Source organism: Bos taurus, chromosome 23, assembly GCF_002263795.3.
Source record: "Bos taurus isolate L1 Dominette 01449 registration number 42190680 breed Hereford chromosome 23, ARS-UCD2.0, whole genome shotgun sequence".
NCBI lineage: Eukaryota > Metazoa > Chordata > Mammalia > Artiodactyla > Bovidae > Bos > Bos taurus.
This window is the reverse complement of record NC_037350.1, coordinates 16,916,508-16,935,528: the sequence shown is the minus strand read 5'-3', so window position 1 is coordinate 16,935,528 and position 19,021 is coordinate 16,916,508. Positions and strand designations below refer to the sequence as shown.

General features: G+C 40.1%; 1 protein-coding gene across 2 annotated transcripts in view; it reads left to right on the top strand.

Annotated features, from left to right (window-relative positions):
• ZNF318 (zinc finger protein 318) overlaps window positions 1-19,021 on the top strand; it is a 44,435-nt gene that overhangs the window by 19,774 nt on the left and 5,640 nt on the right. Inside the window, exons 7-10 of one of the 2 annotated variants that reach the window (XM_010818286.3) lie at window positions 986-1,186; window positions 1,643-1,742; window positions 2,670-2,788; window positions 3,074-7,474. In XM_010818286.3, coding sequence (XP_010816588.2) covers window positions 986-1,186; window positions 1,643-1,742; window positions 2,670-2,788; window positions 3,074-6,382 — 3,729 coding nt within the window. In that variant the 3' untranslated portion in view covers window positions 6,383-7,474. Of the gene's footprint in view, window positions 1-985; window positions 1,187-1,642; window positions 1,743-2,669; window positions 2,789-3,073; window positions 7,475-11,804; window positions 11,951-19,021 lie in introns of those variants that run through there. The other variant, XM_059880571.1, reaches the window with a different exon arrangement.

Genomic DNA, 19,021 nt, shown 5'->3' with positions numbered 1-19,021 from the left:
ACCCTTGAATAGGACTGTAAATGGGAAAGATTATTGTTGAAATCTCAGTTGTTTCCCTTTCTCTATTTAGTCTTCCTTTCCCCACCAGCCAATATTCCAGGTGCTCCCTTCCCTGATTGTGTCTACTGTGGAACCTCCTTCATACTCACCTTCTCTGTGTTCCAGGATTATCTTTTTTATGTGCCTCAGTCCCCAATATTATCCAGAATTCTTATTTCCTGAATACCTTGTTCTCAGCTTGCTGAAAAATGAATTCATATTATTTATTATTGATCACTTAATGTTGGAGAGTTGATATATTTTAAAAGAAGATTCATGTTAACTGAAAGATGTTAAATTCTAATGGTGACATTTTAGGCAGTTAGAAACATTTTACCCAGATTCCTGTAAGTTATCCTAAATAGATGACTATCCCCTTTATCTATGCCAGCCTTGTTCTCTAGTTTTCTGTACTGGATGTGTCTGTGATGAGAGAGTTCACTATCATCTGGTTTGTTTGTTTTTTTTCCCTTGCTTAATCTGTCAATTACCTTTTCCATTTCCTCTTCCCTTCCTAGTTGTCATCATGGTTGATAAACTTAACTAATGTATTTAGTTGTATAGGTAACACATTTAACGTCTACCAAAGGTGATACTATAGAAGATTCCTATCCACTCTTGTTCTCTACCTTCCTCCCCAGAGGCAGCCAATGTTTCCATAATCCTGAGTATTCTTCTAGATATTTTCAGATATATAAGTAAATATAATGTCATTATGATTTATTCTTCATAATGACATGACACTGGAATCAAATTAATTCTCTTTGAGTCTTACAGACAGATTTCTCATGGGGTTTTCCCAGTTTGTGCAGCTTTAGGCAGTTTTAGCAGAAATATGATCATACGGTCCTATTTCCGTTATTGCAGTAGCTACCTGCTTTTTCTGAGGGAAGACAGATCTAGATTGTCTTGAATTCCTCCTTAGTACAGGTTTTTCCCCCTCTAGGAATCAAAGGTAAACAGTGAGAATTCCCATACTAAGAGCCCCAAGCCTGCTGAGAGCCCCCAGCCAGCTAAGCAGTCTGATCAGCCTGTTGCTGCCTATGAGTATTATGATGCTGGCAATCACTGGTGCAAAGACTGCAACACCATCTGTGGGACCATGTTTGACTTCTTCACCCATATGCACAATAAGAAGCACACACAGGTAGGTATCTTGCCCTCTGTTATTTCCGTTCTTGCCCTCTTTCCCCTCAAACTCCTATACCCCCATCTGTATTACAAAGCTGGAAAATGCAACATTCTCATGTGGGCAGGAGCCCCAGTCTGAAGAATCAAGAGGTACCAACAAAGGAGACATCATCCCCAGGGCTCAGTCCAGGGGACCTGCCTGTAACTAAACACCATGGCAAGTGTAAGTGAGGCTGCTGCCTCTTTTGATTCCTTGAGTACCTGATTATTTGTTTCATTTTATCCATTGCTAGTACTTGCTCTAACATATGTTTACCTTTTCCACAGGTGATTTCCATTTAAACAGTTGGCAGAGTGGGTGGGGGTGGGCAGCTGGGGGCTTCTGGTCCCCCCTGGTTGTTGGGGAGAAAAAGAAAAGTGGGTCATTGAGATTTTAGTGCTGTGTGTGAGCGCCTCTGCCTCTTGCAAATAGACACTGGATCCCTACAACAGACCTTGGGCTTCAAAGACCCAGAATGAAGCCAAGCAAGATGCTGTAAAGCGCACTGACAAGATAACTGTTCCTGCAAAAGGTAAGTTTCCTCCCTGCCATTTTTGTGGTTTCCTTACATTCAGTCAGGGAAGAGGTATCCCTGAATTAAGGTGCAAGGAAGCAGCATAGAGTGAAACATAACCAATACTTTTAGCAAAGCTGGAATATTGTATTCCAGGTGCACAACTAGGTCCTAAAGAAATAAAGAGAGCTATAAGACAGGAACAATCTCTACCCATATGGCCAACAATCTTAACAGATGTTAAACACACACATACCACTCTAAAATAAAACTTTCTTTGTGCTCGCTTCGGCAGCACATGGACTAAAATATGACTTTCTTCACCACTGACTTATGTACTAAAACCTTATTTGAAATCCAGGTGAAAAAGAACAGTAAGAGGTGCAAAATAACTGCCTTTTTAGCTAAGAACTATAAAATATTTTTGAATAGTTGTTATTAGGGGCTAAGTTGAGAAATAGAAAGTTTCTTTGTCTTTAAACTTCTCAGTTTCTTACCTTTGTAAGTAGTCAGTGCTTCTACATCCTTTATATCTGTAGAAGATAAATTTCTAAGTAATTAATACCAACATGAGAGATTCTCATACAAATGGTACTGGGCTTTTGGGGAGTATAATTTTTAAATCTCCTAAGATACTTAGTGCTAGTTGGAATTTGAGGAGAATCAGCAACAGAAATGAGTCTGGCACAGAAAACTCCTGAATTAACCAGTTAGGGGATTAACCAGTTAGTGTTCCCAAAATGTAGAAGGGATGGAGGTCCTGAGTTTAGGCTTTAAGTTGGAAAAACACCATTGAGATTCTAAATGCTCCTTCTGACTTGAAAGTGAGTAAAGTCCTTTATACTGTTAATCATTTTACTGCAAAAGGGAAGTGGGATTTCCTTTGGTTGCTGTCATCTTGGGTAGAAATGACTTACTTTCTTGACTTTGTTCTACTTCTTGCAGGCTCTGAGTTTCTGATTCCCATCACTGGATATTACTGCCAGCTCTGTGAGGAATTTTTGGGGGATCCAATTTCTGGAGAGCAACATGTGAAGGGTTATCAACACAATGAGAAATATAAGGTTGGTCTTTGTAGTAGCCTATGGAGTTTTCCTACTTTCTACAGTAATCCTTTTGATGTTGTCAAGCTCAGAGCAAGAAAAAGTCCTTAACACTTCAAATTCTGTATAACCACAAGGAAGTTCTCAATCCTAGTAAGAAATGCTAACCTTAGAGGACCATTTATTTATCCTTGAGGAAGGTGACTCAGAATTTTCATTAAATGAGTTCTAATAGTGGTAGGGCCAAATTTTCTCTCTTAAAGTATTTTGCCCAGTTATTGAGCCTTTATCTTTTCTCTTCCCTAGAAATATGTGGTTGAAAACCCATTGTATGAGGAACGACGGAATCTGGACCGCCAGGCTGGCTTGGCCGTGGTCCTAGAGACAGAACGGCGGCGGCAGAGTGAGCTGAAGCGCAAGTTCAGTGAGAGACCAAAGGAAGAGAAGAAAGAAAAACAGGCAAAGATTATGAAGGAAGTAAAGGAGGACGACAGGGTGTCTGAGGAATTAGAGGACCAGCTTTCTGAGGGTAGAAACTCCCCTGAAAAGGCTGAAAATAGAAAGAGGCCTAGCATCAAACTCCAATTAAAAGAAGAAATAAAGAAAGAACCACCAATATCTTCCTCTTTTGGGAAATTCAGCTGGAAGAAGCCGGAAAAAGAGGAGGAAAAAAGTTTAGTGATCCCAAGTATTCCCAAAGAAGAGATTGTGGAAAGTGGTAAGGACAAAGAGGATGGCAAAGCTGATCCTGGGAAGACAAAGCCTATCAAAATCAAACTCTCTGGGAAAACTGTTGTTGCACATACTAGTCCTTGGATGCCTGTAGTGACAACTTCAACCCAGACTAAGATCCGACCCAACCTGCCCATCCCATCCACAGTCCTCCGCAAATCAGGTTCAGCCACAGTAAGCAAGCCAGCTCCGCTTAACACGTTTCTATCCATCAAATCTTCTGGAACCACTGCTAAGCCTCTGCCAGTGGTTAAAGAGTCTTCAGCTGATCTCCTCTTGCCTCCCGACATCATCTCTAAAGCATTTGGAGGGGAAGAGGTGATTTTGAAAGGGTCTCCAGAGGAAAAAATGGTGCTGGCTGAAAAGAATGAGCCATCACATATACCTGAACAAATGCTACCACCTCCTCCACCTCCACCTCCACCGCCACCTCCACCACCTCCAGTTATACCTCATCCAGCTTCCCCCTCTCCTGCCCAAGCAAATGCTATTTTGGCTCCAGTGAAATCAAACCCAGCTGTATCTCACACTGTCATCCCTGGCTTCCTGGGTCCTAACATTTTGAACCCAGTATTACCGGTAGCCATCATGGCCTCAGCACAGCCTACTGCCATTCCTTCTGATGAGACGGCTCCTGGGGTGAGTGAGAGTGACCGGGACCAGACCCTATTCTCTGTGTTGGTGCGTCCTCCACCTCCCCTTTCAAGTGTGTTCAGTGAACAAGCCAAAAAATTGGAAAAGCGTAATTCATGCTTAGCCACAGCCAATGCTAAGGATCTGTATGACATATTCTATAGTAGTGGTGGAAAAGGAGCCCCTGAGACTAAGCTGAGTGGTGGTCCATTAGCCAACGGGGAAAATAGAGCTGAAAATTCAGATGCCTCTTCCACTTCTACTTTGAACAGCAGTGCATCCCAAGAGGAGTTGCCTTCAGGTAGAAATTTGGTCTCTGCTCCTATGGTCAGCAGCTCTGAAAAGCCCATTTCAAAACCTCTGGTGTCCCTAGGAAGATTGTCAGCTGTAGAAAATGTAGATTCCAAAAACAGAGGCAGCAGCTATGGCTTCCTGCAGCCTCTGACAAGGTTGTGCCAAAACAGGCCTTATGAAACTATTACCCCAAAGACAGAGACTTTGGCCAAGTGGGCCTCTGGTTCCTTCCAGAGTGATGCTAATAAGGATGTAGCTCCAGTGAGGAAAATTGAACTTGACCTGGGAGACCCTGGGCCACCAGGTGTGGAGCCAGCCTCTGAGCTGTCAGATACAAAGTGTCATACCATGCAATCTCAGAAGTTGGTAGAAACCCACCTTGGGGAATCTAGTAAGCAGCAAAGCCAGGAGCTCCACCAACCTAAGGACTGTGGGAAAAGTGAAGTAGAGACAAGCACTGAACTAAAAGAAGAAGGAGTGAAACTCTCTGAAAGGACAGTGAGAGAGGGAACAGATATCAATGTTGGGCCCAATAGCATAGAGGACTCTAATTTGAACAGTGGGAACAGATGCATGTGGGAGGAAGAAGTAGAACAGCCCAACTTGCATAGGACTGACAAAAAGGCTAAACAGTCCAGGAAATTGATAACAGAAAGTAAAACTCAAGGTAAAGTAGTACCTGAATTGAAGACACAAACTGTCTCTTCCACAAAGGCAAAAATAGATTCATTTCCATCAGAAGTTAGGTCTTTACTCCAGAACCCACAAGATGTGAAAATTTCTGCCCCAGAATTGCTTCTTCAGTCCCCATACAGATCAGATATGTGCTTGAAAGACCATGAACAGAAGCAAGGAGTCCCAGCTTGTAGTGAGGAGTGGCTAGAAAATTCAGCACCAGAATCAGCTTCCAGAACTTCTAGGTACAGAAGCCTCAAACTGAAGAGAGAAAGATCAAAAGACTTGCAGGGTAAAATGACCTATAAACTGACTGACTGGGATGAGAACAAGAATCCAGAAACCTGGGAGAGCCCAGAGAAACCAAAAGCAGAAGCCCTGGAGCCTCGAGATGTCCATCCAGAACTAACAGTGACAATAGAGAGCAAGGCCTTAGAAAACTTTGAAGTTACAGATTTAAAAGTAGAAGAGCTTGCTGCCCTGGGAAGCCTGGGGGATATTGGTGTTGATTTCTGCAATACTCGGGTAGACCCAGCACATAGATCCCCAGTTGCCCTGTCTCAGAAAGTATGTGAAGAAAATTCTGTGTCTCCTCTAGGAGGTAATCCCTCCTCTCTCACCGACTTTGAACCAATACCATCCTTTTCTGAGTTTCCCTTAGATTCTCCCAAAACCCTGGTGCTGAACTTTGGAGCAGAGGGTGAACAAAACTCATCTAATCCCAGAACTGGGAGGATCGCTCCTAACATTTTGAAAACTGGACTTCCTATAGAAAATGTTGGCCTTGGCTTGGGGAACCTAGAGGGAACACACCAGGCCCTGGACCTGTTAGCAGGAGGAATGATGCCTGAGGAAATAGAAGAAACATCTAAATTAGAGAAACAAGATTCACTCAGATTGGAATCAGAAACAATTAATCCTTTATGCCTTGGGCCATCTCCTTGCCTTCCAGACCTTGTTGATTTTGTCACACGGACATCTGGAGTTCAAAAAGAGAAGATATGTTCTCCTCTCTCTGAGCCAGGTGACCCTCCTGAGTGTAGTTCCCTGGAGATGGGACTACTGCAGCTAGAAATACCGAATGCATCCATCACGGAAGTAGCAGTTCCTCAAGTAGATGAATATAGTGACAACCCTTTGAATGTGGTAAAATCTGTGGCTTCAGGGTCCCATACAAGGGAACGGGTAGCCGGAGGCAGTACGATCCCTCAGGAAATAGCTGCACAAGAAGCTGCTGTTGATGCGCTCCAGGACCACACGGAATCCAGTGTTCACAGCTGAGAAAGCACGTTCAGAGCTACTTGTGGATGAATCCTATTGGCTTCTAGAAATCAGGTGCCCAGGTGACCCAGGACTAGTTGGATCTCATCTGGAACCTACACTAAGAGATGCAGTCAGCATCTTAGAGTAAATGTTCATGGAAGCTAAAAAATTTACCTCCGTTCCTTTTTTCCTTAAGAAACCAGACAAATCAATCATAATTTCTATACATATCTGTAAAAAACGTATTTTCTGTTAATTATTATTATTATTTTTTTTTTTGCCAATTTATTTTCTCCAACTTTGTCATTAAAATCAAATGTCTATCTGGCTCACCACCTAGTGTGCTTTGATTGTATTTTGGCTTTGACTCTGCCATTTCTGGGGGAGGAGGGAGACAGAGCTGACTTCTCCAATTGCTGTGTTGTATTCCCACCCAATTTCTTGGGCAGCTGATGGATCTCTGGGAGAAAGACAAGAAAGCCTGCTGAAATGGAAAACTACTGATGAAGGAAGGATTGTTCATCTCTTAGGCTTTCCATTTGGATGGGCCTGCCTTAACATTGTTTGAAATGCAGTGTGAGTAGCCCTTTTGTTTACTGTTTATTTCCTTGTGGCATGTCAGTCCCCACACTTCCTTCATTCTGTTGCCCTTTCTTGAGCTGGTCCTGCTAATCCACAAACCTATTTGGAAATGACCTCAGTAAACATAGAAGAAAATCTACCAGGCTCACTTTTGGAAGACAACAAATCGGTAAGGCTTATTCATGGCTTAGTGCCAGGAGCAGATATGCTTTTGGGGTCCCTTTTGTTTTTGAAATGGCCTTTGTTCATTGTACTGTGATCCACTGACACTTTGTGCAAATTATTTAGCAGCCATTTTCTGTTCTGAAGAGGTAGAGGATCTGAAGCTTGTTTTGGGATTGTACTCCTTCTCTGTTCCACACTTATATGTATTCCTCCCTCTACCTCTCCCTTTCCCATTTTTTCCTCCATAGTGTGATGTTTTGGGTTGTACATTTGTTCAAAAGATTAAAGATTTATGAGTTGACTTGGACAAGTTTAACTTTATTTTTATTGTGTTAATTACTTGGAATAAATGCATTAATCTCATGTTTCTTTCTGGATTTTTGTTTTGCAACCACACACATTTGAATTTTATAGGAAAGCTAGAACAATGAACTTCCTCTGCCCTATTGTCTGTCTCCCCCTCCCAACCTTCTTTCCCCAGTTGTTAGGGCTACTTCTGTTCTGATATTGTCTGTGCCCCAGTGCTTCCTGGATGGGTAGTGAGTAGGCAGCAGAGGTCTGGTTTTGGCATCTTTCTGTTATGCAGCTTTCTATATACTTTTATGTTGACTCTCCCAGTGCTCCTCTGGGAACTGAGCTCCCCAAAATACTCAGGTTCTTGCTGAGGGTGTTCTTGGGCAACAGGGAGCTTGGTCCTTAGATTTTCTAATATCTGTCCCAGTTTCCTCTTGACACTGTAACCTGGCTCAATAGAGGCTTTGATGTCTTATTTTCCCACATGCCTCAAAAATAATGCAAAGTTGCCGATCTTTTTTCCTAAGAATTCTTGTTTTTCCTGTTCCTTGTGTGCAGAGCTGCAGAATCCCTGAGTTAAGTTTATGAAGGCTATTTTTCTTCACTGATTTAGAAATTTAGAAGTTGTCCTGGCCTCCCTTCTTCATCTTGTGGAAGGGGCACAGATTTGGAGTAGTTAGGTCCTTGGATGATCCTGGGCCATTTGCCTTACTGTGGTTTCAGACGAGTTACTTTGCCACCCTGTGCCATAGGGATTTTTTTCTTTAATACGGAGGATCATTATCTCCATCTCACACCAGATGTGTACAAGGTCAGCCATCCTGAACTGTCTTCCAAAGTCTGCTTTTTAGGCTGAAACCTGAGTTCAGTGCATCTTTTTGGCCTGGAAACCATAAGCAGATTCAGAAGGTTCCCTTTAACAAAACATAAACCAAGGTAAGCTTCGGAGATAGATTTGTTTCTCCAAAGAACTGCTGCTCCCTCTCCATTCTAGGAGTTTATTTACAGGAATTTGGAGAACATAAGAGTTTAAAATGCCAGTTGTTACTGATTTTCAGGACTGTTCACTTAGTAAGTTCCACCTCCCTTTGGGGAGAGATGGGTGAGTTTAGGGTAAGCATGGAGAGGGGTTAATGCCATACAGATCCCAGTGCTAAACTCTTGGAGTCAAAATCTTACTCTCTGGTTAGAAGCAGGCCAATTGAGAAGGATGGGGAAGGGAAAAGACAAAATTTAGGAAGGGCAGAACTAATTTAGGGTCAGGAAGGTCCCCTGGAGAAGGGCATGGCAACCCACTCCAGTATTCTTGTCTGGAGAATCCCATGGACAGAGGAGCCTTGTGGGCTACAGTCCTTGGGGCCCAAAGAGTCGGACACGACTGAAGCGATTTAGCATGCATGCGTGAACTAATTTAAGTAACTGGGGCTGGAGTACTTTGCGAAACTCCTCTTGATAAAGGGCCCCTACCAATCTTAGGCTTTTTCTAGAATAATGCCCACTTTTAAGAGCTGAAGCAATGTGTTCTTCATATCTGCTTTAAACCAGCAGAAGGAGAGCTTTTAGGATTCTGTAGTTTGGGTGGAAAGTGTTGGTAACTTCCTCTTTGATCAGTGGGGTAAGGTTTTGGAGCTTATCTAGAGAAGCCATTTGAAAGGAAGGGCAGAACTTGAATCCAGTTGCTAGCACCTAGAGTCAGGGCCTGTTTCTTTTTATTCAGTACTATCACAGTACTGAGTAAATTTTCATCTTAGGAGACAGGCACATGAAAAGAGTGGACCCTAATCTTTACATGTGGCTTATGGTGTCACATAACTTTTAAATATCAAACATCAGAGACAGTTTTTATTTGACTCCCTCAATTATGAGAACAGATGATCAGCAGTTGGGTTTTAAATTTTGGCAAAAACCAAATTTTACCTAGGTTGTGTAAATAACCCCCTAAAACTTCCCCTTGGCTTTGTGAATGGAGGCCTTTGCTTTGTAAACCTCTTTCTTTGCAGCTAGCTTCAGGGCACATAATATTCTTAATAACCCTTCTGCTAAGTATACCTGTTTGACGCTATGCCACTCCATCTCTGAAAAATGTCAACATGTTAGCTAATGTTTTGGTAGTAAACACACTAGAGTGTATACCCATTTATCAGACTGCCAGGTTAAGAGACTGAGGAAGAATGGGGAGGTGGGGCTGGGGAGTTTGGACATATAGAATGCAGGTGTCCAGTAGGGACATTAAGTGTTTTATTTTAAAAAAACAAAAATGGCAGGGGATCGAGGAGGAGACAGTAAGGTGGGATTTTGTAAAAATACATATTCCCAAGCCCTGGTTTTAATTTCCACAAAGCTTACCTTTGTTCTAACCTACAAAGAACCTAAGCAAGTTCTTCATTAACAATTCTGTGAGAAGATGGACAAATAAAAATAACTTGAGATTGTGAGCACATTTCTTCTTTATTTACCCTTAATTTTACAATAATGTCTGTAATTTTTAACCAAAGATTACCTATATAATAACAGTATTCATTGATATGCTGAGCACCTGAATTTACAATGAAAACCTACCCTTGAAAAATATCATCACCCAGATTTGCCCTCAACCCTTAACACTTTGCAAGACCATGTGCATTTACATTGTAGCACTTATTGTGGTTGTACTTTTATATTTATGTGTTTCTTTGATTAATATGTGCCTCTTTCCCACTCCCTTCCCCCAACTAGACTATAAATTCTTGAGAGCAGGAAGTCTGTCTTTGCTTACTGTTTTTTATCTTTGTATTCACAGTACACAGTTGCCTGGCACATATAAGAGTGCTTGATAAAAATTCAGTAGAAGAATTAATTTGGTAGTAGTAGCTATTTTTTTTTAATTAACTGAATACTTCGCAATTTATAAGTGAGTAAAAGCTGTAAATTGCTGATTGTATTTGCTGGGTGCTTAATACTTCAGAAGCTGACTGTCCTCTTGCTTCTGTCCTGGATCTTTATCTACAAGGTACTGCCTTTAGCAGTGAGTGAATATCAAGGCTGCCATCATTTCAACAGCATTCCAGAATAAGGATTGGGACACTGCCCCTGAAGCTCCTGCAAGAAAAACAGGATGGGAAGGGGGCAGTGCATTGACTGGAGTTCACAATAAAAGACTCTGGAACTCTGATTTTCAGATGGCTCCCTTTCTCCTTTCAGCCAGATTTTATAGGCATGTTGAAGTAAATTAAGCCCCAAATCCTTCTGATTTAGCCAAAGGAATAATTCAACCTTTCACAGCCCAGCATCCTGTTGTCACTTCGTCAAAATTATAAAACAAGCTGTCAATTTTATTTCTGGAAGGAGACAACCAAAAGAGTTGCCTTTGGAAAAGGAAGGAGTGGTGCTTTCACTTTTTATTTTGTATATTTTTAGTTTGAACATTCTGACCATGAAAATGCATTTTATATAAAATACAAATATTTTATACCCATATAAAATATGTACCCATATAAAATATGTACACACACACGGAATTTTTATGTCAGTGAGACTTATCTGGTGCTGAGAATTGTAGACCAAATTTTTTTTCCCCTTCTGTATATTTTTATGTATGAAAAAAAATTAATTTTTAAAAAAAGTTATCACTCAGGGCATTCCTGTCTTCACGGTCATCAGTTTTCCGTTATTACAAATAGGTCTTGGTGCTTTTCCCTTAAGACTTCTAAATTCCTCTATTTCCGTCAAGGTGGGGCAATATACATTGAAGAATACCACTCTTCTCTTCCTCTAACCTAGCTGTAGTTCCTACCTCTGTGGAACAGGTTATGCATTTCCATTCATGCTGTATGGGCACTTAGACATTAAATTATATAAATCAAGATACCTGTCTTCACAAAGCTTACTTTAATGCAGGTATACAAAAGATACCACAAAGTCTTTGTTGCATTCAAAGGGACACAAGATAACATATCTAGATGTGTTGATTAAAAGCTTTACAGGCTTTTGTTCCTTCCACTCATAAAGGATCAGGCAAGAAAAGTGTTTTGTAGTAAACAAGGGAAATTAGCATGTTTAAGAGAAGCGAATGAGCAGAGTAAAAATAGAGACAGAGGGACTTCCCTGGGTATTCAGTGGTTAGGACTCTGTGCTTCCACTGCCTGGGGCACAGGTTCAATCCCTAGTTGGAGAACTAGGATCCTGAGTGCTGCACAGTGTGGGCCGCCCCCACTCCCAACCCATCAAAAAAAAGACAGTTACATTATGGTAGAGGAAGGTAGCAAAAAAATCGACCATGTTGAGGTACTGTTTTCTTTCGTCTTCTCTCCGATACTTTGCCCCTGCTAAAGTTCTATCCAACCCTCCATAGCCTGCCTACATAAGGATGATTATGATGACATTTACCGACTCTAACCCACTTATCTTCCTTTTTTTTCAGGAGCAATTGCAGAAGTCTAAAGATTTCTAGAAGGAAGGACTGCAGAAGACATTTTTGTTCAAGGGAGGCAGGGACAGAAGCCACAGGAACAATGAGTACCCCTGGGGCCAGTGGGCAGCGTCACCTCTAGGTCTGACTTCCAGAAGGTGCGTATGATTGCTGGAGCAGGAATGGGTTGTGGAGAAGGTCCTGTTATTTTCGCTGCCAGGAAATGGTGAGTTGGGTGAGCAAAATGTTATTTATGTCTGTATCTTTGTACCAGTAGAGGAGGAGCAAGATGAGGATAGGAACAGAAAGCATATATTTTAAACTTACCACTCCTCATCTCGAATTATCTCCTAACTTCTCTCTCTCATTTTGAGATTTTTTTTAATTTATTTATGGCTGCGCTGGGTGTTCGTTGCTGCATGCAGGCTTTGTCTAGTTGTGTCAAGCCGAGGCTACTCTTTAGTAGTGTGTGGGCTTCTTATTGTGGTGTCTGCTCCTGTGGAGCATGGACTCGAGCGTGAGTGGGCTTCAGTAGTTGTGGTACACAAGCTTAGATGCCCCATGACATGTGAAATCTTCCCAGACCAGGGATCAAACCCGTGTCCCCTGCATTGGCAGACAGATTCTTTTCCACTGAGCCAGCAGGGAAACCCTCGTTTATGTCTCATTTTATGCCCTGATACTTATGTTACAGCTGTGGGTTCAGACCTTCTTATCCATCCTAGGCCCTGGGCCCAATGTTCCTAGCTAATAGAACATCTCCCATCTCAGTTTTAGCCTTCGTTACTGGTCCATACAAAAATCCTTGGAGGATTGGAAAGTGTTAGTCACTCAGTCGTGTCTGACTCTTTGAGACCCATGAACTGTAGCCCGCCAGGCTCCTCTATCCTTGGAATTTTCCAGGCAAGAATACTGGAGTGGGTTGCCATTTCCTTCTCCAGGGGACCTTCCTGACCCAGGAATTGAACTCAGGTCTCCCTCATTGCAGGCTGGCTGAGCCACCAAGGAAGCCCGTCCTTGGAGGAGTGGGATATAAATAGACAAAGGAGTCTTAAGAAAGGGGGAACGATCACAGAGGATATGTTTGAAAAATCCTGGGATTTCGGACTTCAAGACTACTATTAGCAGTTTCCATTCAGTCTTACTTGTCTTCTACACACAGTGAAACTTTTGGTATACAAAAAGAAGCAAGCATTTCAAAATACCAAGGAAACACCTTGTTCTCTGTGCATCTAAAATGCCTGTAGGTGCTTCTTTTACTCCCTTCTGTGCTTTGAAACTGGACTCAGGAACACAGGATGAGAACTTGACTTTTAGGTCCTTCAAACTCTTAAGATTTATTTAAATCTGAGCTGCCCCAACTCCAGATTTACCTTTAAAACTGTTAGCCTAGTTTTGTTTATGATTTGTAAACCTGGTACTTTTAGAGCCATTGAGGTCCACTGCCCAAATAAATCTGTAGTTTGGATAACTTTGAGGACTACTCATAACACTATAAAGAACTTCATAATGTACAACCAAAGCCATCAATAGAAGAAGAAAGAAGTAAGGAGTGAAAAAAATCTCACAGGGCCTCTTTTTGCTGAACTTATATTCATTAAGGACTACTCATTCCTCAGGCGTGATCCTGTGGATGAAGCAGTGGAAAGCAGCCTGGTGCCAGGGCTGCCAACACTTTGTCACCACTACTTTCTATCCCTTGCTCCAGCTCAAAATGTGTTTTTCATCAGCTACCACATTCCTCTGCTCAGGGACAATCAGTGGTATGGGTCACAGCTTTCATTCTAAAATGTGACTCACCTACCTACCAGCCTCTGCTTTGCTGCTTAGACCTCCCTTTGTCAGTGATGCCTGGGGGTCCGCCTTTGAGGTATGCTGATCTGGGGCATGGGCAAGGGAAAGCAAACATTTTTTAGAATAGTATTTTTCCATTTGGAAAAAGATTTTCCCTTTTAAAATTTGATATGCTAGAGTTCACATGTTATTAATGAGTAATAATTATTAATTATTGATTAATAATAAACCTTTTTAATTGAAATATTTCTATAACATTAAATTTCACATAACATGATTCATCATTTTAAAGTGTACGGTCCAGTGGTTTTTAGTATCTTGAAGGTTGTGCAGTAACCCCCATTGTCTAATTCCAGAATATTTCCATCACTCTCTTAAAAACACATCCCAATTAGCAGACATTCCCAATTATCCCCTGCCCCAAAGCCACCAGCAATCATCAATCTGCTTTGTGTCTTTATGAATTTACCTATTCTGGACAATTCATTATAAATAGAGTCATATAATATGTGGTCTTTTGTATTTGATTTGTTTCACTTAACATTTTCAAGGTTCATCCATGTTGTGCTATGTATCAGTAATTCATTAGTATTTTATAAGTGTAAGTGTTAGCTTCTCAGTCATGTCTGACTCCTTGCAACTCCATGAACTGCAGCCCGACAGTCTCCTCTGTCCATGGCATTCTCCAGGCAAGAATACTGGAGTGGGTTGCTGTTGAATAATATTCCCCTGTATAGATATGCCACATTTTGTTTGTCCATTAGTTGGTAGACATTTGGATTACTTCCACTTTTTGGCTATTATGCTTCTGTGAACATTTGTGTACAGGTATTTGTGTGGATGTATTTTTCAGTTCTCTTGGATATGTACTGGCAACTGCTTTTAAAAAATACAATTTTTATTAAAGTATAAAGTGCATACAAAAAACAAGCACACACATCACAAGTGTTAAGCTCAGTACTTTTCACAAAGTGTAACACTTTGTGTAATGCTTTGGGTGACCAACACCCAAATCAAAAAATGGAATGTGACCAGCACCCCTGAAGTCTCTCTCATGTTCTCTTGGCAGTCACTACTTTCCTGAATGTAACTGCTATCTCAAGTGGGTTTTGTTTTTGTTTTATGGAGGTGAAATTCACATAACATAAAGTTAGCCACTTTAAAGTGAGCAAGTCAGTGGCGTTTAGTACATTCCCAATGTTGTACATCCAAAACCTCTGTCCAGTTCTAAAACATTTTCACTACCACAGAATAAAACCATTATACAGTTAGTTCCCATTCCTGCCTCCCCTGGCAATCACCAGTTTTCTTTCTGTCTTTCTGGATTTACATATTCTGGATATTTCATATACATGGAGTCACACAGTGATTTTTCTGTTTTCTTTCACTTGTAATAGTGTTTCTGAGGTTCATGGATATACCATGTATCAATGTTCCATTACTTTTTTATGACTGAACAATATTCCATTGTCCGTGTATACCACAATTTATTGATACATTCATCCGTTGAAAGACATTTAGGTTGTTTCCACCTTTTGGCTACTGTGCATATTACTGTTATGAACATTTATGCATAAGTACTTGTTTTGAGTACCTGTTTTCAGTTATTTTCAGTATGTACTCAGAAGTGGAATTGCTGGGTCATATGTTATATATTTAGCCTTTTTAGGAACCACCAAACTGTTTTCCCAGCACCTGAATCATTTTACGTCCCTTCCAACAATCCAGTTTCTCCATATTCATGTGTGCATGCATGCTTAATCACTCAGGTGTGTCCAACTCTTTGTGACCCCATGGTCTGTAGTCCCCAAGTCTCCGTCCATGGGATTATCCCAGCGCAAGAATACTGGAGTGGGTTGCCATTTCCTCCTACAGGGATCTTCCTGACCTAGGAGTCAAACTGGTGTCTCCTTTGGCTCCGGCACTAGCAGGCAGATTCTTTACCACCGTGCCACCTGGGAAGTCCCTCCATATTCATAGCACTGGTTAAATTCCTTTTTCATGTATTATAACCATCCCAATATTTTATTGTGGTTTTGCTTTGTATTTCTTGATGACTAATGATATTGATCGTCTCTTTGTGCTTTTTGGCCATTTATATATCTTTTTTGGAGAAATGTCTAATAAAGTTCTTTTCCATTTTTAAATAGTATTATTTGCTTTTTATTGTAGAATTCTGAGAATTTTTAATATATTCTGGATACTAGACCTTTATCAGATACATAATTTGAATATATTTTCTCCCAATCTGTAAGTTGTCTTTTCACTTGGTTTTGTTGGCTCTTTTTTTCCTAGTCCCTCTAGGTGTAAGAGTGAGGTTGTTGATTTGAAATCTTCTTTTTAAAAATGTTTACTGGACTTGGGTGGCAGTCCAAGACTTTACCTTCCAGTGCAGGGGGTGTGGGTTTGATTCCTCATTAGGGAGCTAAGATCCCACATGCCTGTGGCAGAAATCCCAAAACATAAACCAGAAGCAATATTGTAACAAGTTCAATAAAGACTTAAAAAAAATATTCACAGCTATAGTTTCCCTTTGAGCACTGTTTTCACTGTACTCCATACATTTTGATATGTTGTGCTTTTATTTTCACTCATCTCAAAGTATTTTATAATTTCTCTTGTGAGTCCTTCTTTGAACTGTTGCTTCTTTAAGAGTGTGCTGTGTAATTTCCACATTTTGTGAGTTTTCCTCCTATTACTGATTTTTAGCTTTATTCCATTGTGGTTGGAGAAGACACTTTGTATAATTTTAATCTTTTTAAATGTACTGAGACTTGTTTTGTGACCTAACATATAATCTATCCTGGAAAATGTTTTATGTGAGCTTGAGAAGATTGTGTATTCTGCTGTTTTTGGGTATTCTGTGTATTCTGTGTGTATCTGTAAGATCTAGTTAATTTAGTATTGTTCAAGTCCTCTATTTCCTTAGTGAACTTCTGTCTAGATGTTCTGTTCATTATTAGAGTATTGGAATCTCCCAGTCTCCCACTATTGTTGTAGAACTGTTTCTCCCTTCAATTGTGTCAATATTTGATTCATATATTTTGGGTTTCTGTTTGACACGTACGCATTTATAGTTTCTATATCATTTTAATGAGCTGACTCTGTCAATGTATGATGACTTTCTTTGCCCTTTAACAGTTTTTAATTTTTTTATTTAAAGTCTACTTTTTATTTTTATTTAAAGTTTTAATTTTAACATGGCTACCTCAGCTCTCTTTTGGTTACTATTTGCATGGAATATCTTCTTCCATCCTTTCAACTTATATGTGTGTTAGGATCTAAAGTGAGTTTAAAGTGAGTCTCTTGTAGACAGCATGTAGTTGGATTTTTTTTCATCCATCTGCCAGTTCCTGTCTTTTAATTGACGGGTTTAATTTCTTTATATTTAAGGTGATTATTGGTAAGAAAGTACTTAATGATATCTTGCTATTTATTTTCTTCTGTCTTATGTCTTATCTTGTCTCTTTTTTGTTTCTCAGTTCCTTCAATACTGCATTTTGTTTAATTTATTCCCAATGTATTGTTTTGATCCTCTCATTATTTCCTTTCCTATATATATTTTAGATTTCCTCAGTGGTTACCATAAGGATTATAATTAACATCTTAAATTTTATAACAGTCTCATTTGAATTGATACCAACTTAGCTTCAATACTGTACAAAAAATTCTTATTCTGCTCCTATATAGCTCCATCTCTCTCCTTATGTTTTGTCACAGATTACATCTTTATATATTATGTGTTGATTAACTAGTTTCATAATTATTGTTTTGTGTGTTTGTCTTTTTTTGTTTGTTTGTCTTTTTTAAATTAATTAATTTATTTTAATTGGAGGCTATTTACTTTACAATATTGTAGTGGTTTTTGCCATACATTGACATGAATCAGCCTGTGTCTTTTAAATCATATAGGAAACAAGGAGAGTGGTCACAAACCAAATAATACTGGCTTTTATATTTACCTATGTTACCTTTCCCAGATTTCTTTCTCTCTTTGTATGGCTTTGAGTTATTGAGTTACTGTCTGTTGTCCTTTGATTTCAACCTAAAGACTTCCCTTTAGCATTTCTTGTAGCCTGGCATTGTCTAGTGGTGATAAACTCCCTCAGCTTTCACTCTCTAGGACGGCTTAAGGTTTTAATTTCCTCTTTGTTGTGAAGGATAGTTTTGTTGAATACAGATTCTTGGTTGAGAGTTTCTTCTTTTAGCATTTTATGCCACCCCAGTCTTCTGACCTCCATGACTTTTGACGAGAAATCAGCTGTTAATCTTATTGGAGATCCCTTGTACATGATGAGTCACTTATCTTGTGCTGCTTTCAGTATTCTCTCTTTGTCTTTTGCCACTTTGATTGTAAAGTGACTTGGTCTGGATCTCTTTGAGTTTGGTCTGTTTGGAATTTGTCCTACTTCTTGGATATGTAGATTCATGTCTTTTGATGAATTTGGAGAGTTTTCAACCATTATTTTTTGCCTCTTTTCACTCTCTTCTCTTTCTGTAACTCCCATAATGCATATGTTGGTCTGTTTGTTGGTGTTCTATGCATTCTTTAGGCTCTGTATCACCAGATGGTCAACACCAAAATCAGATTGATTATATTCTTTGCAGCCAAAGATGGAGAAGCTCTATACAGTCAACAAAAACAAGACCAGGAGCTGACTGTGGCTCAGATCATGAACTCCTTATTACCAAATTCAGACTTAAATTGAAGAAAGTAGGGAAAACCACTAGACCATTCAGGTATGACCTAAATCAAATCCCTTATGATTATACAGTGGAAGTGAGAAATAGATTTAAGGGCCTAGATCTGTTAGATAGAGTACCTGGTGAACTATGGAATGAGGTTCGTGACATTGTGCAGGAGACAGGGATCAAGACCATCCCCATGGAAAAGAAATGCAAAAAAGCAAAATGGCTGTCTGGGGAGGCCTTACAAGTAGCTGTGAAAAGAAGAGAAGCGAAAAGCAAAGGAGAAAAGGAAAGATATAAGCATCTGAATGCAGAGTTCCAAAGAATAGCAAGAAGAGATAAGAAAGCCTTCCTCAGCGATCAATGCAAAGAAATAGAGGAAAACAACAGAATGGGGAAGACTAGAGATCTCTTCAAGAAAATTAGAGATACCAAGGGAACATTTCATGCAAAGATGGGCTCAATAAAGGACAGAAATGGTATGGACCTAACAGAAGCAGAAGATATCAAGAAGAGGTGGCAAGAATACACAGAAGAACTGTACAAAAAAGATCTTCACATCCTAGATAATCACGATGGTGTGATCACTGACCTAGAGCCAGACATCCTGGAATGTGAAGTCAAGTGGGCCTTAGAAAGCATCACTACGAACAAAGCTAGTGGAGGTGATGGAATTCCAGTTGAGCTATTTCAAATCCTGAAAGATGATGCTGTGAAAGTGCTGCACTCAATATGCCAGCAAATTT